Source organism: Bos mutus, chromosome 9 (assembly GCF_027580195.1).
Source record: "Bos mutus isolate GX-2022 chromosome 9, NWIPB_WYAK_1.1, whole genome shotgun sequence".
In the NCBI taxonomy this organism is placed as follows: Eukaryota; Metazoa; Chordata; class Mammalia; order Artiodactyla; family Bovidae; genus Bos; species Bos mutus.
Genome location: NC_091625.1, coordinates 40901739 through 40929315, shown reverse-complemented (window position 1 = coordinate 40929315; position 27577 = coordinate 40901739). Strand labels below are relative to the sequence as shown.

Sequence of the window (27577 nt, the reverse complement as noted above, 5' to 3'; positions counted from 1 at the left end):
CAGTGCTTGGCCCTGGTCTGTTGGATATCTTGGGTCACTGAGTAAGATTTCATTTGCATAAGTTTCTGAGGATGAGATAAATCCAGAAGTGCATGCATTAGCTGATTGTTGAGGAGGTAGACTACTAGGTGGAGGGCTTGCCAGATACTGGCAGGAGCTCACTCTTCCCTGGGACTTGCCCGTCAGTTCTTCTTCTGACCAACTCTCTTTCTGGCAGCCTCACCTCCACCCCACCCCATATGTTAATAGCACTGATCTAGGGTCCAGTTACACCCCAGTGGTGGTTCTTCCTGTTCATGGCCAGGAAGCTTGAGTGTCCAAGGTGCTGTTACCTGAATGTTCTCTGATCCAAGTCTTTCCCTATTACTGAGATACTGTTTTCAGGTCATGGGTGAGATACAGGTCCCCATTCTGTCTGTCATTCTCTGGGTAGCCCTGGCCTTAGTACCACTGATGTAAAGGAGATCAGGGACCTGAAAACCTTGTTCCCTCCACATCCTCCAAGGCTTACAGCAGCCCCTCAACCAGCACTTGTTTAAGGAAACACCAATGAATGAATGAACAAATCATGATTTTAAAGTAAAATTGTCTATTGAATCATAAATTCAAATCAAGTGACATATTCTCTGCCTAAATTTTAGAGGACAGAAGGAGGAATGGAGAAGGCAATGGCACCCCACTCCAGTACTCTTGCCTGGAAAATCCCATGGACGGAGGAGCCTAGTAGGCTGAAGTCCATGAGGTCGCTAAGAGTCGGACACGACTGAGCGACTTCACTTTCACTTTCACTTTCATGCATTGGAGAAGGAAATGGCAACCCACTCCAGTGTTCTTGCCTGGAGAATCCCGGGGACGGGGGAGCCTGGTGGGCTGCCGTCTATGGGGTCGCACAGAGTCGGACACGACTGAAGCGACTTAGCGGCAGCAGTAGCAGGAGGAATAGGAGATAAGATAAACCTAAGTTTCCATTTCCTTACCCATAAAATGGATAAAATCTTCAATTTACAATTATAATATAGCTCTACCATGATGGGCTGTTGAATCTTGAGTGTGTTGAAGAATGCTTTTCAAAACGCAGAGGCTAAACGTGAAAGGCTCAATTTATCAAAGACAGATAAAAATGTTAGCACCCAAGTAAAAAAGTTTTAAAAGTCAGTGGTTCATGACTCAAGCAGAAATTTTAAATGGAGACATTTCTCTCCTCTCTGAATACTACCTGTGTTCAGGAAGGATGCTTATCCTCCCTAAGTTCTACATATGCTATTGGCCTGTAGACCATTCCTCCTGGGGTGAAGAGTCATTCTTCCAAGACTTCACTGTGCATGAGCTGCATGTAGAAGGTTATCTTGTAGCGGTCTATGATGAATGAGGAAGAATTTCTGTAATGCTTTCAGCCAGATTTGTCCAGAGTGCCAGGACTCAGAAGTCAGTTCCAAAGCAGCCCAAAGGCCTCCAAGCTGCTGGGCGGCCCATGTGATGCAGTGATGTCCCTTGCTTTGCTGAGATCATTTCTGGTGCTGTGGAAGCAACTGGAAGTTCTAAAGGAGCACTGGGGCCAACTCAAGCTCCAAGTCCAGGACATCAACTCTCCCTCTCTCCACAAACAGTTCTCGGAGCTCTATGGGTGAGTGTTGCTCAGGGGGAAATTCATGTGGAGGAGTGGAACCTGGGGTCTGGCAGATTACTGCCCTTGCTCTGAGGGTGACATTTGGTCCTTGAATCTGGTATACCTGGCCCCACTGATCGCCAAGGAAACTGGGCAGTGTGTCTGTCCATCAACAGTGCTTTCCAGGAAAAGCTGAGTTCTGTAGACTGCAGGCAAAGCACTGGATTCCACTGAGCAACACTTTATATCATTTACCCAGACTTCTGGCCCTGGAAACGTGTGCTTCTGAAGTGTCCCTTCAGTACTGACTCTAAGCGTTTTAGCTCGTAGGATCCCAGCGAGTATTGAGTAGGGAGTGCCGCTGCTGTGACCTCCTCCCCACTCTCTGCCACGTTGGACTTATGTCTAATGAGTCTTTGAGCACTTTACCGTCACAGCTGGGGTACAGTATGGTGCAGTGTGAGGTGTTCGGTCTGTGGCCCATGTTGTTTTTTCAGCTTCAAGAGCTGGCTGGGATGCCTTAGCTGGCAGGAAAGGCAGGTGGCCTCTGCCATGTGTCTGTTACCAAACAAGCATTCACTAAGCACCCACCCACCATGCTAGACCGCACTGAGGACCCTAAGGCCCACTTTGGTGGCCTAATCCAAATTGTCTGTCTTATGAGTTATGATAGTCAGCTTTCCTGGTAAATAGAGAATGAGAAGACATGTCAGTATTTTGAAGAACAAAGAAATTAAATGTGCCAATGAGAAAAGGCCTTGGGATTTAATATTGACTAAGGGAGTGGCAACTATGGTGAATTTAGATGTTGATGTGAGTGTCTATGACAAGTTGGGAGGTTTATGCATGATGACAGGAAACAGAACATGAGTGAAAAGAATTGTCAGAAAATCTAAAAGAGAAAAAAAATGTTTGTTTGCTAATTTCTGTTGCTCTTCTTTAATAGAACTGATATTCTCTACCCCAGCATGAAAGCTATAGCTAGGCGGATGGGGAAAGAAGATGAATTTGAAGAAATTTTAATAACTAGTCAGTCTATTCTTCCCCCCAAAGGAGCTTCAGAAATCGAAATAAAAACTCAACAGGTATGTAAAAGCTATTTTGAACTTGGCTTGAAAATCTGCGTTATGGCATTAGCATGTAAACCTATGGCTATACCCAAGTGGTGTTTTTCTTCTAGAAGTTAAGTGTAAATTGAGGGTTTGTAAATTGTTGAACAGACTCTAAGGAAGCTTAAGTGTTTAAAGGTATGTGGGGCTTTGATTAAGCAAATAGCTAACCTTAATGTCTCAGTTCTATAATTCTAGGTTTTCATATTCTTATTTTCCTCAAATTAAAGTGCACCACCACAAAAAAGACAACAGAAAACATAACCACTAGCATCTTAACCATAAAGTTCAGCACACAAGTATCCTCTCACCCCAACACACGCTCACAGAACTAGAATATTTAAAATAGCTTCCACGATTGTTTTTCTGAGAATAAGACAACACAATTTATGTACTAGTCTGTCTGGTGTGTGTTGATGGTTTGTGGAGGGGTTGTTTTTCCAACTGTTTGTTCCCTTTGGTCCTGGGACACAGGCTGTCCTGGCTGTGCTTATTGTAACAGGGAACAAAGACTCTAGCTGCATGGGTGTAACTACAGAGATACATGTCCGCTAAGCATCCAGGAGAACTCAGCACCGCCCCTTCTCCACACACACCCCAGTCCCATGACCATTGCTTACCCTTTTGAACTCTGCTTCCTCTCTAGCACCAGGGGTCCTCTGACAGGGAGAAACATGGGCTTTGCAAGCATAAAGGGTAGAGTAAGGGCTCATGGGTATTGGAACAAAGTTTTCTCTTGGTTGTATATGGATTAATATCTTCTTGTGAAATCCTCCTTGGTATCTAAATTGAGTTTCAGACTTTTGCGCTTTTTATAAAACAGGTCATGAAATTCCTGGCCATATTTAGAGACTCCAAAACATAAGAGATCACTTCAGACACTGAGCACTTTGCAATTCAGCAGAACCTGGTAAAAAAGGGTTGTATTTTATCAACTGAGATATGAGCCAGGAAGAAGAGATATTTGTCTCCAAAAAGATGCCTCTACCCCACTTGGGAATCTCAAAAAAAGAATCCTTTCTTCTTCCTCAGTAGAGAGTAGCTAAAGGACAGGACCCAGCCCAAGGCACTTATGTAAGAATTTAGGAGCCTGGAGTATAAACTAATAGTGAAGAGTAACTCTCATATTGTTTACTCTAGCTTCAGAAACTTCTGGAAAATCTTGAAATTCATATGATCCAGGAGGTATTAAAGAAAGTTAACAGAGAGATAACACTGGTTGTATCAGAAAAGTCCAAGGAACAGCATACTCTCCCTACAGGTAAAGTATGTTTATTACTTTAGAAAATAACATTTTAATTATTTTTCCTAATTATAAAAGCAATCCATGTATCTATCCATATTCATGGAAAAACAAAAACACTGCGATGCCCAGAAAATAGTATCTAAAAGTTATTTATTTATATTATTTTTGGCTTCCCTGGGTCTTCATTGCTGCGGGAGCTCTAGTGGTCTCGGCTTGTAGGCTCCAGAGAGAGAGCTCAGTGGCTGTGGCTCACAGGCTCAGTGGCTCCACAGTGTGTGGGATCTTCTTTGACGAGGGATCAAACCGGTGTTTCCTGCATTGGTGGGCGGATTCTTTACCACTGGGCCACCAGGGGAGTTCAAATAAGTACTTTTTAAAAATTTTTATTGAAGTATAGTTGATTTGCAATGTTGTATCTGTATCTGGTGATTCAGTTATGTATATTCTTTATCAGATTGTTTTCCATTGTAGTTTGTTACTAAATATTGAATATAGTTACCTGTGCTCAGAGAGGAGTACTTTTCATGTTTTGAAGAATATATATTCTTCACTTACAGGGCTTTTAGAGAACATCTGTAAACTTCAGTCTCTTCTGATTAACTCCTAACTGAAATAAAGAATAAAGTTGAAATGGAGGAAATACATGAAGCTTTTTATATATATATATATATATATAAATGTATATAAATATCTGTCTTAGAAATACACGTACTTAGGGTGGGAAGGCAATCAAAATTGTTTCCTTTCATCTGAGGTCCAAAGTCAGTAGGACTTCATGGGCAAGTGACCCGTGCACTCTCATGGGACTCCCACAGGGGAACCTGGGGTTTAATGCTCTATTGGTGCCATCTTGACACGCTTTATTTTAACCTAGAATTTGTATTCTGTCAGTGATGTCCAGTGAACCATTGGAGTAAGCACCAAAGGCTTGGTGCCTGGGCTCACAGTCCCATCTCCTGCTGCCTCCCCACCTTGCCAGGAGTTCTCTGCCCAATCCTCTGCTCTCTGACACCCCAGCATCACTAACCTCCCCCTCACCATCCCCATCCAGCAGTTGCTGCCACTCCCCACACCAGTGGGGGCCTGAGCATGGTGAGGGCATGTGTGGGGCATGTGTACCTGGCAGCATCTCAGGGACTCCATACTGACAGCACTGTGGTGTGTTTGATGAGCGACTTAGTCAAAGTGAGCTTGCTGCCCATCCCTGTGTACCTGGAATATCCCAGGGCAGAGGATGCAGTACCCTTGGGGTTGCCCATCCATGGTGGATAGGAGCAATGGGCCAGTGGGAAGAGGAGACACCTGGCTTAACTTCTTTGCCCCTGGCTAGGGCATGAAGCCTCAGTCCAGTAGCTGGTAGACCGTGTGTATTCATGCCCCCATCACAGGGCAGGGGCCCTGATGGCTATGAAGGTTGTACTTGCCCTGCCAGCATCCCCAAGCCAGGGAGTTCAACATTAAAACAAAAACACCATGACAGGTCAAGAGAAAGACTGCAGAAGAAAGAAAAACACTTTATATTTTGGTACCTTTAATGGTACAAAACACCTTTTTCCTGTGTTTTGAACAAGCCTGAATTTTTATTTTTCATGGGGCACCATAGATTGTGTGACTGGTCCTCTCTGAACTACAGTGTCTGTTCCTAACTCCTACTAATTCTTTAGGAAAATCCCCGATTTTTGAGCTAAGAATTGTCTGACTGACAAAATTAATTAGGGTTTCCTTTTGAGACAAGGTCCACAGACATTGTAATGTTAATTAATAACCTCTCTCCTCACTAAGACACTGTGGTTTTCTCAGTGCTTCAAGTAACTGGATTCTGCAAGCAGGGCTTGGGGAAAGGCTGGGCAGCAAGAGGGGAAGCCCCACTAACTGAGTATCTCTGAATGTCACCAGACAGCCAAGTGTGATTGAGCTCCAGTTACAGAGCATTTAAGAGGACACAAAGCCCCTGTTGTTGATGCTGTGTTTGCTGCATCTAGGCAGCTTCCTTCTGAGTCCTTGGAGAAAATCCACAAGCATACAGCAGGTGCAGCCATCTGCATGATTTAGGGCTGCGGTTCTTATGAGACGGCCAGGTGGGGGCCCCGGGAGGAAGTGTCCTTGCTTTGCGGCTGTGCTGGGTGTTGGCTTGTGCAGGGTGCTCATCAGCTGTGCTTGGAAAGGGCCTTCAGTCAGGAGCTGGTGCGAGTCAGGCAAAGGGGAGGGGGAGAGTTATTTTTAATGGTGGTAAGGTTGACATTACCAAACCTTACTCTGGCTAGAATATACTGGCCAATTCTAAAGTTTTGTTCAGATTTTGTACTCATAAGATTTTAAAAATAAACAGCAGTAGTGAGAGTGTTTTGTTACTGCTGATTTTGTTTGGGGTCTGTTCAGCATGCTTTGGTGTGAAGGCCTGGGTCTCCTCCTCTGCTGAGTGTCCCCCAGTACAAGTGATGGAGTCCCCACTGTGTACCAGGGGTGCTTTTATATTCTGAGACCTCTGTGGGCTGGGTCTCACGGAAGAGGAGGATGGTAAAACCTTGGAAATCTCACTCACCTATTGCTCATCTCAGCAGTAGGAAGCAGCCATAGTGAACTGGGGCTTCCAACAGGGCCTGCTTTTTCATGCAGTGATCACGCTTTGTGGTCAGGGCTAGCTTGAGGCTAGGGGTTTCTCCAGAGGGAGCTGGAAATGGAGAGTATTAAGAACAGGGGGCATCACAGGCTTGAATATCTCTCCTGTTTACTTTCCTCCTCCCCACCTTGTCTGGAACTTAATCTTTTTATAAGCTTCTGAATGAGCTTCCAGTTTGTCTGAGAGCATCTGAAAATGTCACAGCCACACCTAGTTCTTGGTAGTTTGTGTTCCCCCTGAGAGCAATCAAAAGCAGCTCCAGGCATCCTCGCTCAGCCTCAGGGCTTGCTTAACAGAGAGATAGGCTCCACTGATTCAAAGAGGCTCTGCATTCCCCATCTTTGACGTTTTGGCATTGAAGTAACTTTTAATTGACTTTCTCAATTTCTCTGAGCAGTTATAAGACCAGCAGTCTCCAGAGTAGAGACATATAGCCCAGGGATGGGGAAGAAAATACTAGAATTTCTGAATAGATTAAGTCCATACATAAGAAATCCATGTTACACTCTATAGTAAGGTGTCCTAACGTGACCATGGGGAGGCAGTCCACAAGAGAATAATAAGAAATAATAGAGTTGACAGTTTTAATCCTAGTACATGCTTATCTTCAGTCACATTATGAGGTTTAAAAAGATAAATTAATCACATCTAAGAAGTCAGACAAAATTTTTTTTAAGTCAAAGAAACTATTGGGAATGTGCATTGAGATTCACTCTCACTGTTGGTGAATCGCACCCTATATACAGCATGTTTTGCAATATTAGCCAGTGATAGTACTGGAGATAGTTATGAATACATAAACAGACATATGTTAAAGGTGAGTCAACAAAAATGCTTTTCTCGAAAGAAGCACAATCAAAACATCTGGGAGAACATGGGCCGAGTCAGCATTTCCCCAGCAGTGTGCCCTAGAATACTAACTCCTCAACATGTTAATGCAGTAGTTCTCCCAACCACAGACTCATGGATTACCTGAATCTTTCCATTGTCTGGGTAATACAAGCCAGCAAGGTGCTCACTAATTACAGCCTTTGGGTTGCATATGTTTACCTAGCATCACTGGTCATTGTTTGCTCCAAACCTGTTTGTGCCAGTTTTACTTGTCGTTGTATTTGAGTAATTTAATTATTATGTAAACTAATGAAATAGTACAAAAAGAAAGATCTGTTCTATAAAAACTAAATTGAAATAAATTGTGGTACATCCAGTCAATGGAATATTACTAAACAGTAAAAAGAAATGAGTTATCAAATCATGAAAAGACATGAAGGAAACTTAAATGCGTATTATTAAGTGAAAGAAGTCAACTTGAAAAGACTACATATTGTGTGATTCCAACTATGTGACATTCAAGAAGAGACAAAATTATGGAGCCAGTACAAAGATCAGTGGTCAATAGCAGTTGAGAGAGAAGAGGAGAAGGAATAAACAGAGCACAGAGGATTTTTAGGGCCATGAAACTATTCTGTATGATACTATAATAGTGGATACATGCTAGTATACATTTGTCAAATCCATAGTTTCACAAGAGTGAAGCATAACGTACACTGTGGACTTTGGATGACAAGGTTGTATCAATGTAGGTTCATCAGTTGTAGCAAGTGTACCCACTGGTGTGGGATGTTGATAGGGAGGCTGTGTGTTTTGAGTGAGGGTGCAGGGGATTTGTGGGAACTCTCTGAACTGTCCAGTTATTCTGTGAACCTACAACTTCTTTAAAAAAACAAAGCATCAGGCATTTGGGTTGTTTCATGGTCTTTAAAATTTATCTCCATAAAAAGAAACCAAAACACACACACACAATTGTAGACCACACGCTTGTATTACGATTTATGGTACAGAATTCCAATGAGTGGGCGCATACAAAGAAAAAGCCTAGAGTCTATGTTAGAAGATTGACAAATGTTTGTATATTTGTGAATTTTTTAATTTAAAAGTTTTTAGATAGCGCATGTCATTTTTAAAGCATTCCCTGGTTTAACAGACTTTTTATGATTGACCAACCAACTCTTACCCTTGATTGCCTTGGACAGGAGGATTTCTACTCGCAGGGCTCAGGGAAGAAGGTAAGGGTTTTATTAGCTTTTAAAAAGTGTTTGGGAAACTGAGAGTAAACAATGTTAGAAAGGTCCCCTTACTCCAGACCTTATCAGAGCCTTTACTGTGCCACTGTGTATTGTGAATCTTCAGAGAGAGCATGGAATGTTCTTTGAATCTATATGACCACAGAACCTTGGGAATATCTTTCGTCAACTCAAAGAACTAGTGTTCTGGGCAGCATTTTGAGAAGCAAAGGAGTACAGAATTCATACATGTGCTTGAAGCAATAAGGCTTTCAACCTACCCGCTCCCCACCACCACCACCCTGCTGGTCAAGAGAACAGCCGTGATTCTTGGCACTTGTGTGCCTTCGGTTCTGCCTTGGCTCAGGACACAGGGGCTGCTCAGGCACAGTGAGTTTGTGGTCGTGTTAGAGAAGTGCGGGACTGTGTGCTTAGTCATGTCTGACTCTTCGCGACCCTGTGGACTGTAGCCCATCAGGCTTCTCTGTGCATGGGATTCTCCAGGCAAGAATACTGGAGTGGGTTGCCACTCCTTCTCCAGGGGTTAGAGAAGTGAAGTGCTGCCAAATCAAGGTGCCCTTCCTAGAGGAAAGGGGCTGTATGGGGGGGTGGGGCAGATGGGGTGCTCAGAGAAGAGAGGGGAAGTGGTTTGGCCACCAGGAAGTCAAAGTTTCCTTCAGTCATATGACCTGGGAACAGAGTAAAAGGGAAGAAAAAGCCCTAATTGAACCCCTAGTATGCTATCTCCTCCCGCGTCCACATTTCTTCTTAGAGAAGCCACGGCCACACACACACACACCAAAAATAAAACACATTTGGAGACCACAAACACCACCTGGCCAGGAAGTGCTTCTCTTGGATGGTCTTCTCACCCTGACTCCTGCACACAGAGACAGATGCATGCCTGAACTTGAACTCAGGAGGAAGAAGCATGCTGGGAAGATTTCTCAAACGTTTAGTAAATAGAATATTTCCCCCTCAGCTAGTTCGGTTCAGTTCAGTCGCTCAGTCGTGTCTGACTCTTTGCAACCCCATGAATTGCAGCACGCCAGGCCTCCCTGTCCATCACCAACTCCTAGAGTTTGCCCAAACTCATGTCCATCGAGTCGGTGATGCCATCCAGCCATCTCCTCCTCTGTCGTCCCCTTTTCCTCCTGCCCCCAATCCCTCCCAGCATCAGTCTTTTCCAATGAGTCAACTCTTCGCATGAGGTGGCCAAAGTATTGGAGTTTCAGCTTCAACATCAGTCCTTCCAATGAACACCCAGGACTGATCTCCTTTAGGATGGACTGGTTGGATCTCCTTGCAGTCCAAGGGACTCGCAAGAGTCTTCTCCAACACCACAGTTCAAAAGCATCAATTATTCGGTGCTCAGCTTTCTTCACAGTCCAACTCTCACATCCTTACATGACCACTGGAAAAACCATGGCCTTGACTAGATGGACCTTTGTTGGCAAAGTAATGTCTCTGTTTTTCAATATGCTATCTAGGTTGGTCATACTTTCCTTCCAAAGAGTAAGCGTCTTTTAATTTCATGGCTGCAGTCACCATCTTCAGTGATTTCGGAGCCCCAAAAAATAAAGTCTAACACTGTTTCCACTGTTTCCCCATCCACCAGATGCCATGATCTTAGTTTTCTGAATGTTAAGCTTTAAGCCAACTTTTTCACTCCTCTTTCCCTTTCATCAAGACGCTGTTTATTTCCTCTTCACTTTCTGCCATAAGGGTGGTGTCATCTGCATATCTGAGGTTATTGATATTTCTCCCAGCAATCTTGATTTCAGCTTGTGCTTCTTCCAGCCCAGCGTTTCTCATGATGTACTCTGCATAGAAGTTAAATAAGCAGGGTGACAATATACATCCTTGACGTACTCCTTTTCCTATTTGGAACCAATCTGTTGTTCCATGTCCAGTTCTAACTGTGGCTTCCTGACCTGCATATAGGTTTCTCAAGAGGCAGCTCAGGCGGTCTGGTATTCCCATCTCTTTCAGAATTTTCCACAGTTTATTGTGATCCACACAGTCAAAGGCTTTGGCATAGTCAATAAAGCAGAAATAGATGTTTTTCTGGAATTCTCTTGCTTTTTCCATGATCCAGCGGATGTTGGCAATTTGATCTCTGGTTCCTCTGCCTTTTCTAAAATCAGCTTGAACATCTGGAAGTTCACGGTTCACATATTGCTGAAGCCTGGCTTGGAGAATTTTGAGCATTCCTTTACTAGCGTATGAGATGAGTGCTATTGTGCGGTAGTTTGAGCATTCTTTGGCATTGCCTTTCTTTGGAATTGGAATGAAAACTGACCTTTTCCAGTCCTGTGGCCACTGAGTTTTCCAAATTTGCTGGCATATTCAGTGCGCACTTTCACAGCATCCTCTTTCAGGATTTGAAGTAGCTCAACTGGAATTCCATCACCTCCACTAGCTTTGTTCGTGGTGATGCTTTCTGAGGCCCACTTGACTTCACATTCCAGGATGTCTGGCTCTAGGTGAGTGATCACACCATCGTGATTATCTGGGTCATGAAGATCTTTTTTGTACAGTTCTTCTGTGTATTCTTGCCACCTCTTCTTAATATCTTCTGCTTCTGTTAGGTCCATACCATTTCTGTCCTTTATCGAGCCCATCTTTGCCTGAAATGTTCCCTTGGTATCTCTAATTTTCCTGAAGAGATCTCTAGTCTTTCCCATTCTGTTGTTTTCCTCTATTTCTTTGCATTGATCGCTGAGGAAGGCTTTCCTATCTCTCCTTGCTATTCTTTGGAACTCTGCATTCAAATGGGAATATCCTTCCTTTTCTCCTTTGCTTTTCGCTTCTCTTCTTTTCACAGCTATTTGTAAGACCTCCCCAGACAGCCATTTTGCTTTTTTGCATTTCTTTTCCATGGGGATGGTCTTGATCCGTCTCCTGTACAATGTCACAAACCTCCATCCATAGTCCATCAGCCATTCTGTCTATCAGATCTAGTCCCTTAAATTTATTTATCACTTCCACTGTATAATCATAAGGGATTTGATTTAGGTCATACCTGAATGGTCTACTGATTTTCCCTACTTTCTTCAATTTAAGTCTGAATTTGGCAATAAGGAGTTCATGATCTGAGCCTCAGTCACCTCCCGGTCTTATTTTTGCTGACTGTATAGAGCTTCTCCATCTTTGGCTGCAAAGAATATGATCAATCTGATTTCAGTATTGACCATCTGGTGATGTCCATGTGTAGAGTCTTCTCTTGTGTTGTTGGAAGAGGGTGTTTGCTATGACCAGTGCATTCTCTTGGCAAAACTCTATTAGCTTTTGTCCTGCTTCATTTTGTACTCCTAGGCCAAATTTGGAAAAGGCAATGGCAACCCACTCCAGTACTGTTGCCTGGAAAATCCCATGGACGGAGGAGCCTGGTGGGCTGCAGTCCGTGGGGTCGCTGGGAGTCGGACACAACTGAGCTACTTCACTTTCACTTTTCACTTTCATGCATTGGAGAAGGAAATGGCAACCCACTCCAGTGTTCTTACCTGGAGAATCCCAGGGACGGCAGAGCCTGGTGGGCTGCTGTCTATGGGGTCGCACAGAGTCGGACACAACTGAAGCAACTTAGCAGCAGCAGCAGCAGCAGCAGCAGGCCAAATTTGCCTGTTACTCCAGGTGTTTCCTGACTTCTTACTTTTGCATTCCAGTCCCCTATAATGAAAAGGACATTTTTTGGGGTGTTAATTCTAAAAGGTCTTGTAGGTCTTCATAGAACTGTTCAACTTCACCTTCTTCAGCATTACTGGTTGGGACATAGGCTTGGATTACCGTGATATTGAATGGTTTGCCTGGAAATGAGCAGAGATCATTCTGTCGTTTTTGAGATTGCATCCAAGTACTGCATTTTGGACTCTTTCGTCGACCATGATGGCTACTCCATTTCTTCTAAGGGATTCCTGCCCACAGTAGTAGATATAAAGGTCATCTGAGTTAAATTCACCCATTCCAGTCCATTTTAGTTCACTGATTCCTAGAATGTCGACGTTCACTCTTGCCATGTCCTATTTGACCACTTCCAATTTGCCTTGATTCATGGACCTGACATTCCAGGTTCCTATGCAATATTGCTCTTTACAGCATCGGACCTTGCTTCTATCACCAGTCACATCCACAACTGGGTATTGTTTTTGCTTTGGCTCCATCCCTTCATTCTTTCTGGTGTTATTTCTCCAATGATCTCCAGTAGCATATTGGGCACTTACCGACCTGGGGAGTTCCTCTTTCAGTATCCTATCATTTTGCCTTTTCATACTATTCATGGGGTTCTCAAGGCAAGAATACTGAAGTGGTTTGCCATTCCCTTCTCCAGTGGACCACATTCTGTCAGACCTCTCCACCATAACCCGTCTGTCTTGGGTGGCCCCCCACAGCATGGCTTAGTTTCATTGAGTTAGACAAGGCTGTGGTCCGTGTGATCAGATTAGCTAGTTTTCTGTGATTATGGTTTCAGTGTGTCTGCCCTCTGATACCCTCTCGCAACACCTACCGTCTTACTTGGGTTTCTTTTACCTTGGACGTGGGTTATCTCTTCACAGCTGTTCCATCAAAGCACAGCCACTGCTCCTTACCTTGGACGAGTTGCCCCTCCTGACCTTGAACGTGGAGTAGCTCCTCTCGGCTCTCCTGCACCAGTGCAGCTGCCGCTCCTTGGACGTAGGGTTGCTCCCTCAGCTAAGCCCATAGCTAAATGCCAAACCAGCTTTGTAGGCATTTGGCAGGGGAAGGTCTCCAAACTAGAAGTGTGTAGCCCCTCTCCAGGCTTATCTGTGAGCCAGTGACCTGCCAGGAGAGTACCCTGAAAGAAAAACGCTATACACACTTCCTTATCTGAGAATTTCTGAAGCGTACATGAGCTCTGTCCTATCAAAGTTTAGATTTGTGGAAGTCTTAAACTTCTTAGAAGCATGAACTTCTAGTCACAACATTAATTCTTTTGGATTTCCTACTTCAACTGTATTAGGAGAGTGGCGATATATCCAAAGAAAAAAACAAAATCAGATTTATTTGTTTATGATGGAAAGTAGCCAATTGTAGAAGAAACGTGGAATCCGATTTTGAAAACCAGGACCCCCAATAAATAACAGTAAATGTAAGTTCCAGAGGCTCCTGCTCTGTCATATCACATTTCTGGGAGGGTTTTGCTGGATGCTTTCTCTTGTGTGTACTAAGTCTCCTGTCAGAAAAATGGAAGTATGGGTAGGAAATCCCATCTAAAATTAGAAACAGCCAGAGGCAGGGAGAGGCCCTGTGGGTGCACTTGCTGAGAGCCAGTCCCACCCCCAACAGAAAAGCAAGCGGGTGGAACAGGGCGTGGCTCCTACTTCTGAGGCCATAGGTCTCTGTTAGTTTCAAGACTCCCCTGGAGTGGGAAGAGGAGAGAAGAGGTGAGGGAAGTTAAGAGGTACAAGCTTCCAGCTGCAAAATAAATGAGCCACAGGATGAAATATACAGCATAGGGAATATAGTTCGTAATATTGCAATAAGTGTGTATGGTGACAAACAGTAACTAGACTTACGGTGGTGATCATTTTGTGATCTATAGAAATATTGAATCACTATTTGAACCTGGAACTAACACAATGTTGTAGGCCAATTATACCTTAATTTTTAAAAAAAAATGACTCTCCTGGCACCATGCACAAGGAAATAGGCCCCACCCAGCATAATTACCATGCACATGGAAGTTAGAGTGTTGACATACTTCATTGTTGCAGCACTGTCATATATTTAACTTGATTTTTTTTTAACAGATAATGCATTCACCTGGTTCAAAACTCAAAATGACACAAAACATATATTTAGAAGGTTCATTGCCACTGCTATGTAATCATCTTTTTCAGTTTTTAATGTATCCTTTCAGTGCTTTTTATACATACACTAATTCATCCTTTTATTCAATACCTATTACCTAAGCACCTGCTATTTTCTAGGCTATATATTTTAAGCACTGTTTTGGGCATATAGTAGTCCCCCCTTTTCTGTGGAGAGCATGTTTGAACACCCCTAGAGGATGCCTGAAACTGGGGATAGTACCAAACCCTACACACACACACATACACACACACACACGTATGTATACTCAGTTGCTTCAGTCATGCGCAACTCTCTGTGACCTCATGGACTGTAGCCCACCAGGCTCCTCTGTCCATAGGATTCTCCAGGCAAGAATACTGAAGTGGCTTGCCATCCCCTCCTCCAGGGAATCTTCCCAACCCAGGGATTGAACCCAGGTCTCCCACATTGCAGGCGGATTCTTTACCATCTGAGCCCATGGTTGCCATTGCCTGCTCCAATGTATATACATATTTGTACTACAGTAAATACAGTGTCTTTACTATATATATGTATGTATATAGTATACTATGTTTTTTTCTATACATACATACCTGTGATAAAGTTTAATTTGTAAGTTTAGCACAGTAAGAAATTAAGGTCTCCCGCATTGTAGACAGACACTTTACTGTCTGAGCCACCAGGGAAGTCGTAATAATAAAATTGAAAAATTACAATATATTGTAATGAAAGTTATGTGAATGTAGTCTCTCCCAAAATAGTGTACCGTTCTCACCCTTCTTTGTGTAATGGTATGAGATGATGAAATGCCTATGTGACGAGAGAAAGTGACGTCGACACTGTGATTTAGCACTCTTCAGGCTTCCATTGAGCTTCGATGATAGGTCAGAAGGGGGATCATCTGCTTTGGGTGATCCTGGATCATACAGCTGTTGTGATGTCCATGCTTTGATGCCAGGAGAAGACTATGTTAGTGGTTGGGGATCCCAGGTGGGGCAGAACATAGCTGGATGGCATGAGATTTCACTGTGATACTCAAGACAATGCTCAATTTAAAATGTATGAGTTGTTTATTTCTGCAATTTTCCATCTAGTATTTGCAGACTGCAATTGACCACAGGCAACTAAAACTGCAGAAAGCAAAACCATGAATAAGGGAGGACATCCTAATTGTCATGGAGCAAAAATCCTTATTCTCATGGAATTTATCATCTTGTAGGGGATAGACAGACAATAATCAAGGCACATAAGAAATAAGAAAATAGTGGAGTGAGGAGGATGGTGGTGTGGTGGTTTGAAGGGACACATTGTCATTTTAAATAGGGAGGTCAGGATAGACTTTACTGAGAAAGTGACATTTTGAGTGAAATTGAAGAAGGTGAAGGAGTTAGCTATGCAGGGTATCTGGAGGAAGAGCATTGCAGACAGAAAGACAACCCATACAAAGCCCTGAAGCAGAGCATACCTGTCATGTTTACAGAACAGCAAAGACTCAAGTGTAGCTGCAGTGGAGAGAGTGAAGGAGAGCAGTAGGGGATGTCAGAGAGGAAACATGAAAGGGCAATATCATGTAGGCTCTCGTGAGGACTTCAGTGTTTACTCTGAATGTGATGGGGAGCCTGTCCCAGAATTTGAGTGGCATGATCTGACTTATTTTTGAATAGAATTTCTCTGGCTGCTATGCTGGAAAGAAAAGGCTGAAGAAAGGAGAGGTTGGTTTTGAGGCTATTGCATTATGAATCTAAGCAAGAGAAGATGGTGAATCAAACAAAGTTAGGAGCAGTAGAAGTATTAAGTGGTAAGATTCTGGGCATATTTTTGAAGTCATTGATGGATTGGGTACAGGGTTTGGAGAAAAGAGAAGAGTCCATGATGACGCCAAGATTTTTGACCTGAGCATTTGGGAAAACTGAATTGCCATCTGCTGAGATGGCAAATTAGGGAGGGAAGATCAGAAGTTTAATTATGCACAAGTGAAGTTTGAAATGCTTTCAGACATGCAAGAAGAGATGCCAAGTGGGCATTTGATCTAAATTTGAGACTTGTCAGCATATGGATGGTATTTAGCCATGATACTAGATGAGATAGTCAAGGGGGTGAGTATAGATAGAAAAAACATAAAGGCAAACCAAGGGCTGAGTCCTGGGACACTCTAATGTTAAGAGCTGGGTGGGGCTGAGGGGTAGAAGGAAAACCAGAAAAAGGAGCCTACAAGAAACAGAGAGGTAGAGGAGAACTAGGACAGAGTGGTCCCCCAACGTCTGGTGATGGACGTTTCTCAAACAAGAGGAAGTGGAAAGTTGTGTGAAATGTTACTGGAAGTCAAGTAAAAACACTGGTTTTAGCCATGTTGAGGTCACTGGTGTTTATGACAGAATCACTTTCAGTGGAATGGTGAAGGTAACAGCTGGGTGAGCGGGTCTAAGAAGGATTTTGAAAGAAGTCACAGACAATAAGTGTAGACATCTCTTTTGGAGAGTTTTGCTGAAAAAGGAGCAAAGGAATGAAGCAAAGGCTAACATGGGAAATGGGGTCAAGTGGAAGATTTTTATGAGGTTGAAGAAATAACGTGTGCTGTTGTGAAGGACCCAGGAAAACAGAAGTGATGACATCAGAGAAAGCCAAATTTTTGGAGCAATGACCTTGAATAGGCTTGAGGGGATGGCCTCTCCCTTTACTGTATTTACTGTATCTTTCTTATAAAAGATAGGATTTTATATCCACTGTTCTACACCTTGCATTTTCCATCTTAATTCATAGATTTATGAATATTCTTTTCACACACGGAGAAATTTTTCTCTTTTTTTACAGTTGCATACTATCCCATTGGAAGGATATACCATGGTTTGTGTGTTGTTTCTAAGTTTTTGATGTCCTAAACAATGCTACTCAATAATTGTGTATATGCCTTATCACATCCTTCCTTTGTGGCTCAGCTGGTAAAGAATCTACCTGCAATGCGGGAGACCTGGGTTTGATTCCTGGGTTGGGAAGATTCCCCTGGAGAAGGGAAAGGCTACCCACTCCAGTATTCTGGCCTGGAGAATTTCATGGACTGTCCATGGGGTCGCAAAGAGTCGGACACGACTGAGCGACTTTCACTTTTTCACTTATCACATGTGTGTTGGCCTTGTTGCTGCTTCAGTACAGGAGCTAAAGTTCATATTCTGCAGCTCTCTACACTTTCTAATCTGTGACTCTTTCTTCTTTCTTTTGAATTTCCTGACCTTTTAAAATCAACTCTGTATTCAACTTACTTGAATTTGTAACACTTAAATAGATAAATATAATAGCTCTTCATTTATTTCTGATAGTTGTGTTAGATCAAAATAATTGTTCAGTTACATGGAGGGACTTTGTGAAAACAGATGTCATATAAGGTCAATAATTATGGTAACAAAATATTGTCCACTGGGCTTCAGAGGTGTTTTCCAAACCTTTTCTTAGGAATCTTGTTAGAGATCGTCCTTATTCCCGTGTTCTGGAGGGCCCCGTATCCTCAGCCACCACCTCCCCTCCCTCACCCGTAAGTTTTTGTGTGTTTGGAAATGACACCTTGTGTTGTGTCTTGGACAGTCGCCAACTTGTAACTATTAATAGTTGTTCAGTGTTTCCTGATACTATTATTGGTGTTTCTTTCCCTAGACCTTTGGAAACACCAAGTCATGGAAGAAAACTTTTCAATTATCAGACCGCAAATAGTTGAAAATTTTGTACAGAGATTATTGGAGAATTACCAGGATGGTGGATTAGAGGTATGAGGTGAAAATTAGTCATTCTAGAGTGTCATTTGCTTTTTTTTTTAAACAAACCCAAATGAGAAAGACTTTCTTTTCAATACATCTCCTAATGCTTCCCTCACTCCCCTAAAGTGCAGATATGAGAACCGAGCCTGAACTCAAAGTAGAAATCACATGTTACCATTTTAATTTTGGAAAAAGACTGATTTTTAACTAAGATGGGAGAGTAATTATAATATGCATGTTGGCTCATTTCAGATTTGGCTAATTTTCCACATAACCTTGGAGCTTATTTATGGATGACTTATTTTTAGCAACATTTCCTGTTGTTGATTTTTTAGTATAAAAATTTAAGGAAAAAACAAAATAGCCTATGAAAATGCTACCTAGAAAACATTTGTAAATGAACAACATGAAAAAAACAACAGCTCCAAAAGGTAGCATTTTCATATGTCCTCCACTCCATCCATCATCTCCAGTTTCCTTTCCCAAAGGAAGCCAGTATCAATAATTTGTATGTATTTAACAGTATTTGAAGTCATAACAACTCTATATAATGTGTATATAACAATAATATATAGTTAATACATACAACAGTCATACATATAGTCCTTGGAGTTTTGAACTGTTTACTAAAGGTACCTTTCTAAATCAAAAGAATCTACTATAAAGGGTAGATAGGAGTGTATATGTAGATATTTGGCCATAACAGAGTTTTTAGGGTCTTTAACAAATTATACCAAAGTGCAGTAAGTAGCTATGAATCTAGCTTCCTTTGAAATTCAATCACTTTTAAAGCCTGCCTTAGCAAAATGTGCTCAGTTTTTTGAAACATTTTCTCCACATTTACGACCATTATATCTACTACTGTGGGCAGAGATCCCTTAGAAGAAATGGAGTAGCCATCATGGTCAACAAAAGAGTCCGAAATGCAGTACTCGGATGTAATCTCAAAAAAGACAGAATGACCCCTGTTCGTTTCCAAGGCAAACCATTCAAGATCATGGTAATCCAAGCCTATGCCCCAACCAGTAACACTGAAGAAGATGAAGTTGAAGGGTTCTATGAAGACCTGCAAGACCTTATAGAACTAACACCCAAAAAAGATGTCCTTTTCATTATAGGGGACTGGAATGCAAAAGTAGGAAGTCAAGAAACACCTGGAGTAACAGGCGAATTTGACCTTGGAATACGGAATGAAGCAGGGCAAAGGCTAATAGAGTTTTGCCAAGAGAATGCACTGGTCATAGCAAACACCCTCTTCCAACAACACAAGAGAAGACTCTACACATGGACATCACCAGATGGTCAACACCGAAATCAGATTGATCATATTCTTTGCAGCCAAAGTTGGAGAAGCTCTATACAGTCAGCAAAAACAAGACCAGGAGCTGACTGAGGCTCAGACCATGAACTCCTTATTGCCAAATTCAGACTTAAATTGAAGAAAGTAGGGAAAATCAGTAGACCATTCAGGTATGACCTAAATCAAATCCCTTATGATTAAACAGTGGAAGTGAGAAATAGATTTAAGGGACTAGATCTGATAGACAGAATGGCTGATGGACTATGGATGGACGTTTGTGACATTGTACAGGAGACAGGGATCAAGACCATCTCCATGGAAAAGAAATGCAAAAAAGCAAAATGGCTGTCTGAGGAGGCCTTACAAATAGCTGTGAAAAGAAGAGAAGTGAAAAGCAAAGGAGAAAAGGAAGGATATTCCCATTTGAATGCAGAGTTCCAAAGAATAGCAAGGAGAGATAGGAAAGCCTTCCTCAGCGATCAATACAAAGAAATAGAGGAAAACAACAAAATGGGAAAGACTAGGGATCTCTTCAAGAAAATTAGAGATACCAAGGGAACATTTCAGGCAAAGATGGGCTCAATAAAGGACAGAAATGGTATGGACCTAACAGAAGCAGAAGATATTAAGAAGTGGCAAGAATACACAGAAGAACTGTACAAAATGACCCAGATAATCACGATGGTGTGGTCACTGACCTAGAGCCAGACATCCTGGAATGTGAAGTCAAGTGGGCCTTAGAAAGCATCACTACAAACAAAGCTAGTGGAGGTGATGGAATTCCAGTTGAGCTATTTCAAATCCTGAAAGATGATGCTGTGAAAGTACCGCACTCAATATGCCAGCAAATTTGGAAAACTCAGCAGTGGCCACAGGACTGGAAAAGGTCAGTTTTCCCTCCAATCCCAAAGAAAGGCAATGCCAAAGAATGCTCCAACTACCGCACAATTGCACTCATCTCACATGCTAGTAAAGTAACGCTCAAAATTCTCCAAGCCAGGCTTCAGCAATATGTGAACCGTGAACTTCCAGATGTTCAAGCTGGTTTTAGAAAAGGCAGAGGAACCAGAGATCAAATTGCCAACATCCGCTGGATCATGGAAAAAGCAAGAGAATTCCAGAAAAACATCTATTTCTGCTTTATTGACTATGCCAAAGCCTTTGTGTGGATCACAATAAACTGTGGAAAATTCTGAAAGACATGGGAATACCAGACCACCTGACCTGCTTCTTGAGAAACCTGTATGCAGGTCAGGAAGCAACAGTAAGAACTGGACATGGAACAACAGACTGGTTCCAAATAGGAAAAGGAATACGTCAAGGCTGTATATTGTCATCCTGCTTATTTAACTTATATGCAGAGTACATCATAAGAAACGCTGGGCTAGAAGAAGCACAAGCTGAAATCAAGATTGCTGGGAGAAATATCAATAACCTCAGATATGCAGATGACACCACTCTTATGGCAGAAAGTGAAGAGGAGCTAAACAGCCTCTTGATGAAAGTGAAAGAGGAGAGTGAAAAAGTTGGCTTAAAGTTCAACATTCAGAAAACTAAGATCATGGCATCTGGTCCCATCACCTCATGGTAAGTAGATGGGGAAACAGTGGAAACAGTGTCAGACTTGATTTTTTGGGCTCCAAAATCACTGCAGATGGTGATTGCAGCCATGAAATTAAAAGACGCTTACTCCTTGGAAGGAATGTTATGACCCACCTAGATAGCATAATTGAAAAGCAGAGACATTACTTTGCCAACAAAGGTCCATCTAGTCAAGGCTATGGTTTTTCCAGTGGTCATGTATGGATGTGAGAGTTGGACTGTGAAGAAAGCTGAGTGCCGAAGAATTGATGCTTTTGAACTGTGGTGTTGGAGAAGATTCTTTCAAGTCCCTTGGACTGCAAGGAGATCCAATCAGTCCATCCTAAAGGAGATCAGTCCTGGGTGTTCATTGGAAGGACTGATCCTGAAACTGAAACTCCAGTACTTTGGCCACCTCATGTGAAGAGTTGACTCACTGGAAAAGACCCTGATGCTGGGAAGGATTGAGGGCAGGAAGAGAAGGGGATGACAGAGGATGAGATAGCTGGATGGCATCACCGACTCGATGGACATGAGTTTGGATGAACTCTGGGAGTTGGTGATGGACAGGGAGGCCTGGCGTACTGCGATTCATGGGGTCACAAAGAGTCGGACATGACTGAGCGACTGAACTGAAGCTCTTCAAATATTCTCCATAATTTTATAATAAGCATTTCAGTTCTTGTAGAGAATTCACAAGGTTGGTTAGAGGTACAGTCTTTCAGAATTCACATGTGATTTACATGTATTTGCTTTAAGCTTTCAGTTATACCCAGTGTAATACTATGTATTCTGATGAGAGGGTAAAGTGTCTCCTCCTGGGTCTCTGCAGGGCAGTGGTTCTCAATCAGAGATACAGAGGTGATTAATGTGTGGCATGTGCAGAAAAATGTTTGAATCAAAAAATTTTATGACTTTCCTTAAAGGGAAGGAAATTCTTACACATGCTTCACCATGGAAAACATTCTATTAAGTGAAATAAGCCAATCATAGAAACGTAAATGCTGTGTGATTCCATTTATGCGAGGTATCTAATGTAGTCAGATTCAAAGAGACAGAAAGTAGAATGGTATTTGTCAATGTTTAGGGTTTCCGTTTTGCAACATGGAAAGAGCTCTAGAGATTGATCACACAATGGTGTGAATGTATTTAATGCCACTGAACTGTACACTTAAAAATGGCTAAAATGGCAAATCTCATGTATATTTTACCATGACGAAAGCAAAAAACAGTTTGTGGCTTAAGATCTGCTTGTCCTTTATCTATATACTTCACCCCAACATTGAAGACAGGATCTTCTAGGAAAGAAACATGGGTGTTAATAAACAGGGCAAGCCCACATCAGGCACAGCTGAAACTCAGGGTGCACTGATGAGGCTGGTATCAGCTGGCGGTTGTCCAGGATGTTAGGTCTCTCCAAAATCTGTGCCTGGTGGGCCTCAAGACTCTTCTGGATCATCTGTAGTGTCAGGGAGTGCACTCTCTTTCAGTGTCACCCCCCACCTCCCATTCCTGGCAGCTTCTGTTTCTGGCAGCTCTTACTGAGCTGAATTTGGCCTCCCCATCATGTCCACCCTGGATCCTAGTTCTTGTCCTTGGGACACCACAAATCATGGTTCTAACCCATCACAACAAGCCTTTAAATATCTGAGGGCAAGTCAGAAGCTCAGTTGGTGCCATTGCTAACACGTGTGAATCCTCTCTAAAATTACACGTGGGATGGGCTCCAGGAGGACACACCCAAACAGGTGTTTCTCTGGGTTGGTGGGTAACAAATTGTTACCCCTTCCTCTGGGCAGTGAGGCCTATATCAGGGACACAGACATGGAAATGAAGGAGGCATCATGGTCACCTGGCCTGGGTGCCCCTGTGCAGAGCAGACCACACTAGCGTGCAAGGAAAATCCAGGCCCCGGCTTCCTTCCTTCAGACCACACCAGCCTCCTTTCCTACAATCTATCTATAGGAGTGCCCCACCCTCCTGGTCAGGCTCCTCTAATTTCATGGCTGTCTGACCAGCCTAGAGTGTCCTTGTCCTGGGTGATGGGCTTTGATTAGCGGCCATGAGTGTGTTAGATTTTGTCACAGGTGACTCATTAGGCTAATAGCCCCCTGAAGCCCACACAAGGCCTTCAGGCATCCTGATGCTGCCGCATTATTAGTCTTGTTCTTTTTCAGCCTGGTTCACTCTTTGAACCTCTTGAAATCTTTAAAAATCTGGATTTATCATGTAGCATACTCTGTCACCCTCTGGGTTCACATCAGCTTACCCTCAGTGTCCTCGTTCAAGCTTCTGACAACCATGTATGACAGATGGGTCCCAATGCAGCGCTACCCACCCTGGGTCCCCTCCACACTGAACGGTTGCTTTGGGCACAGTCTTGCACTGACCAGAAGCTCATCTTATTGTCCTGTCTCTCAGTTCATGTTCTCCATTTGTCCAAAAGGACATCATGAGAAACCTTCTCAGATGTCCTGCCAAAACCCAGATACATTGCATCTGCTCTAATTCCTCAGGGAAAAGATTAATCTGATCTGACTGTTCTTGAACCCATGTATCTCATGATTTTTGCTTCCTTCTCCAAATTCTAGAACACCGGACTTTCACAATCAATATATTGGCCAAATTTTATGCCAAACACACTGGCCTGAAGTTAGAGACTGACCTTTTTTTGGAAATCAGAACTGAAACAGTCTGATTTCCAAATGTTTCATTCATATACTGAAAGTCATTCCCTCATTCAGCAAGTGTTTATGGATCTCCTTTTTTTTCAAGCACTTTATTATAGATAATAAATGTAAAGAGCACAGTCCTTGCCCTGAAAGAACTCATAGAAAAAGTTAGGTGAACCAGTGATATCCAGAAAAGGTACTTCACGTTAGGCACTTAGATAAAGGCACAAATAGGGTGCTGTGTTAGCTTAGAGAAGGGGGAACACAACCTAGCTAGTGGGAGGAGGGATGGGAAGTAGTCAGGGGAGAATTCCTGGAGGAGATATTGTTTGAGCCAAGTTATAAAGCATAAATCAGGATTGGCCAGATGAAAAAGGGCAGGGGAGGGAAGGCAGCAATCTAGGAAGGGGGTTCTAGCAGAGTTCAGAGGAGGACGTTGTAAAAGTAAGCAGGGCCAGATGCTGAATGGCCTTGTGTGTAAGCCTTATGAGTTTGGATTTCATCCCACAGTCGGTGGGAAGTCACTGAAGCATTTTGTCAGCAGAGGTAGGTTTTAGACATATCATCAAAACACCGTGTGTGTGCCTGATGTTAGATGGATTGCTACGAGAAGCACAGTTACAGAAGCACAGTTTGTTCCAGCAGGGACTTCTGCTTCTCAAAAGTTGTTCTGCAACTCATCCCTGACTTTCTTGGTCACTAAGAGTCAGCTCAGTGTCAAAGTGTCAAACAAGGCCTGGCACCTGCCATCCTTCACCCAGGCTGGGTCTCCAGAAGAATCCATGGGACACTGTGATGCTTTTCCAGGCAATGCCATCTGACACAGTTCAGGTTTAAGTGTTGGTGACACCTGGAGGGCACCAGGCCAACGGTCATCACTCTGGTTCTTAGGGAACCCAGGGGCTTGCCTTGGAGGGGAAGTTGGCAGATGAAGGCCCTTGGTGCTGCACTTTGAAACTGAGCTGACTCTTAGGGACCAAGGAAGGCAGGGATGAGTTGCAGAACAACTTTTGAGAAGCAAATTGCTGAGACCTCATAGAAGGACTGTGCCAAGAGAAGCACGTAGGCTCCAGCCCCACAATAGATGTTTCTCTGGGGGCTCCACTGCTGCTCTGGGAGTCCGGGCACCATCTGCAGAAGCAGAGGTCTTGTGCAGAGAGGGACTGCCGGGAACAGGGAGTCTCCCTGCACCTCTCTGTCACCTGTCAGCCATGGCTGCCTGTCTGCCCCGCTCAGATATGGTCCACATTCCAAGTGCCCACTGCAGATGCCCTGGCGGGGCCTTTACCTCTCTCCCTGCCTGCACACTCACCCTCTGTGTGCCATCCCCTTGAGCTGATCTTTCAGCCCAGGCTCCTAAGGCCTCAGTTGAGCCACTGCAGGGAAGGAAGCAACAGAATTTCTCTGGCCTCTGGAGATGCTCCAGGGAGTCCTGGCTATTCTCACTTCTTTGGTATAACACGGACTCACCCAAGGCTTCCTTAACCTGGGCTGGTTCAAATAGCATGCTGGGTAAGAGAGGATGATGGCAGAGGGCCATCGTGGTTCGAGCCTGCGTTTCTGTTTGTTTGGGATCCTTTATCTGCAGTGGTTATGGAGAGTTATTTTGAGAAGTGTGCCCTGCTGAAGAGCTGTGGAGGCCCTGTTGGCACACTGCCACTGCCACCCAGGGCAGAGAGGTGTGAGTCAGTTGCGGCTGACTCCAAGCACTGGGGCCCGCCCACCTGGCTGAGGTCACTGGCCACACCCTGCTGGCCTCCAGTGCAGTCTCATGACTTCTCAAGGCTTCAGGCTTTCATTGTACTCAGTCCAGAGAAGTGTTTCCTTTGTGGATGCTAATCCACATAGCCTTGGCCCTGTCACCATATAGAAGACAAGGTCCAGGGGATGGAATCTTGGTGTCCTTTGCCTTGGAGGCAGCAGCTGACTCTGGCTGTCCTACTGCTCACTTGACAGGGGCAGGATGAATTGCCCTCACCCCCTTCAGCTGAGGGACCCCCTTGAGGAGGCCCTGGAGAGGGACGGAGGGAGGGAGGCTGAGCACCACCTCTGACTGCCTGGCTCCAGCTCATAAAATTCTCCAAGACATTCCATTCTGCGTGTCTTGAGTGCATTCCTGCCAAGTTGCTGCAGTTGATAACTTTTACCAAAGTTTTGCTATTTTTAATTGTATATATGTTTTATTAATACATATATTTTATATCTAATTATTTTAATTATATATACATTTTGTGAGTATACTAGAAAATAGAAATATGTATTAGAAAATACACTCATTAGCTTACCCTCATTGATAACCACTATTGTTATTTTGGTGCATTTCCTTCCAAGCTTTATTTGTAACTTTTTGGAATTCATGTACTTTTTAAACAAAATAAGATTATTCTATATGCCTTTCTGTTATGGTGTACTTTACCGTATGTTATAAATATGTTTGCTTGTCAATAAACATACATCCACAGCACAGTTTTTGGTGGCTGTTTAGTATTTCCCTGTACAGATAAATGAGCACATTCAACCTGTTTTCCATTATTAAGCACTTTAGATTGTTTCCAATTTTCTTTTCTGTTGGAAGGACTACTATAAAGAACATCTGTTAACATATTTTTGTGTATAACTTTTATCGTCTTCTAAAGATAAATTCCTAGAAGAGGCATTGCTAGGTCAAAGAACATGAATATTTTAAAATCTTTTCATAGATGCTGCTAGTCCACCCCCCAGAATACCTTGCTGATTTCCCCTCCCATCAGCAGTGATGAGGAAACCATTTTCCTCACTCTGTCAGTGCTGGGTTTTATCACTATGTGCCACCTCTGTTAATTTGCCTCAACAACTCAGCTGGCAAAGCCTGTCTCTGCTCTCGCTGGAGGTCAATGGCACGGAGGTTGCACTGATGGGATGGTGTCACCAGGATAATCAAATCAGAGCCAGGGGAACCACCCCAGGCCGGAAGGGAACCTAGTTTCTACAGCAGACTTGCAGGGAGCCTAGAGCTGTCCTGACACTGGAGGTGTCACAGGTAGGCACTGCATCAGGTGAGCAGACACGGAGAGGGACACATACAGACACATAGAAACCTATGTGGATATTCACAGATGGAAACATACACAGGTACAGACACACAGAGACATGCACTTGTGAATACAGACACACACACAAATGGACACAGACACACGGCTGATACAGACATACAGAGACACACAAGCACTCCCGTGGACACGCAGGTGCTGGTAAGGTAGATCTGCCCTACTGCCCACATATTGGTTCGCATTTCTCTTGGAACCTAAGACTAAGTCTGCCTTGGAGGGGTAGACTTTTCCTCTGTTCCTTAATGGCCATTTCTTCAAAAAGGTGTTGAAAGGGAAGAAATGGGACAGCCGAGAGAGTGAGCACTATGGCCCTTTGAGCAAGGCAAGAGGAGCCCCTGTCAGATGCCCCGCTTCAGAGGCCCCTCCGGCTCTGCTCCAGCCCCACTGTTCCCCACAGGAAATCCTCACAGCCAAGGGGATACACCCACTCAGATCCTGGCTTCCCTTCTGGACCATGCTCCAGACACCTGGGGCCCTGAGATGTCCTGAATCCAGGGCCTGGTCCCCAGATCATCCTCCCCAGAGAGAGAGTGGACCTCACCACCTGTATGCACACTCTGGCCTGTGGCGTAGACGAGGACAGCTGTGCAAGGGCAGGGACAGCTGGGGTGTCTGCTTACACATATTCAACCCTCCCCCCAACCAGTCCCACAGTGTGATGTGAGGGCAAAGGTAGGGAGCAGCCAGGGTCAAACTGTAAACTATGCGTTGGGGCCTACCTCTCCCCCAAG

The 27577-nt window shown here is 43.5% G+C and overlaps 1 protein-coding gene across 1 annotated transcript in view; it reads left to right on the top strand.

The window, feature by feature from the left end:
• The window catches only part of LOC102274514 (coiled-coil domain-containing protein 162), a 150272-nt gene that overhangs the window by 105380 nt on the left and 17315 nt on the right, over window positions 1-27577 (top strand). Inside the window, exons 24-27 of the mRNA XM_014481478.2 lie at window positions 1395-1624; window positions 2553-2691; window positions 3856-3976; window positions 18104-18213. Coding sequence (XP_014336964.2) covers window positions 1395-1624; window positions 2553-2691; window positions 3856-3976; window positions 18104-18213 — 600 coding nt within the window. The remainder of the gene's footprint in view (window positions 1-1394; window positions 1625-2552; window positions 2692-3855; window positions 3977-18103; window positions 18214-27577) is intronic.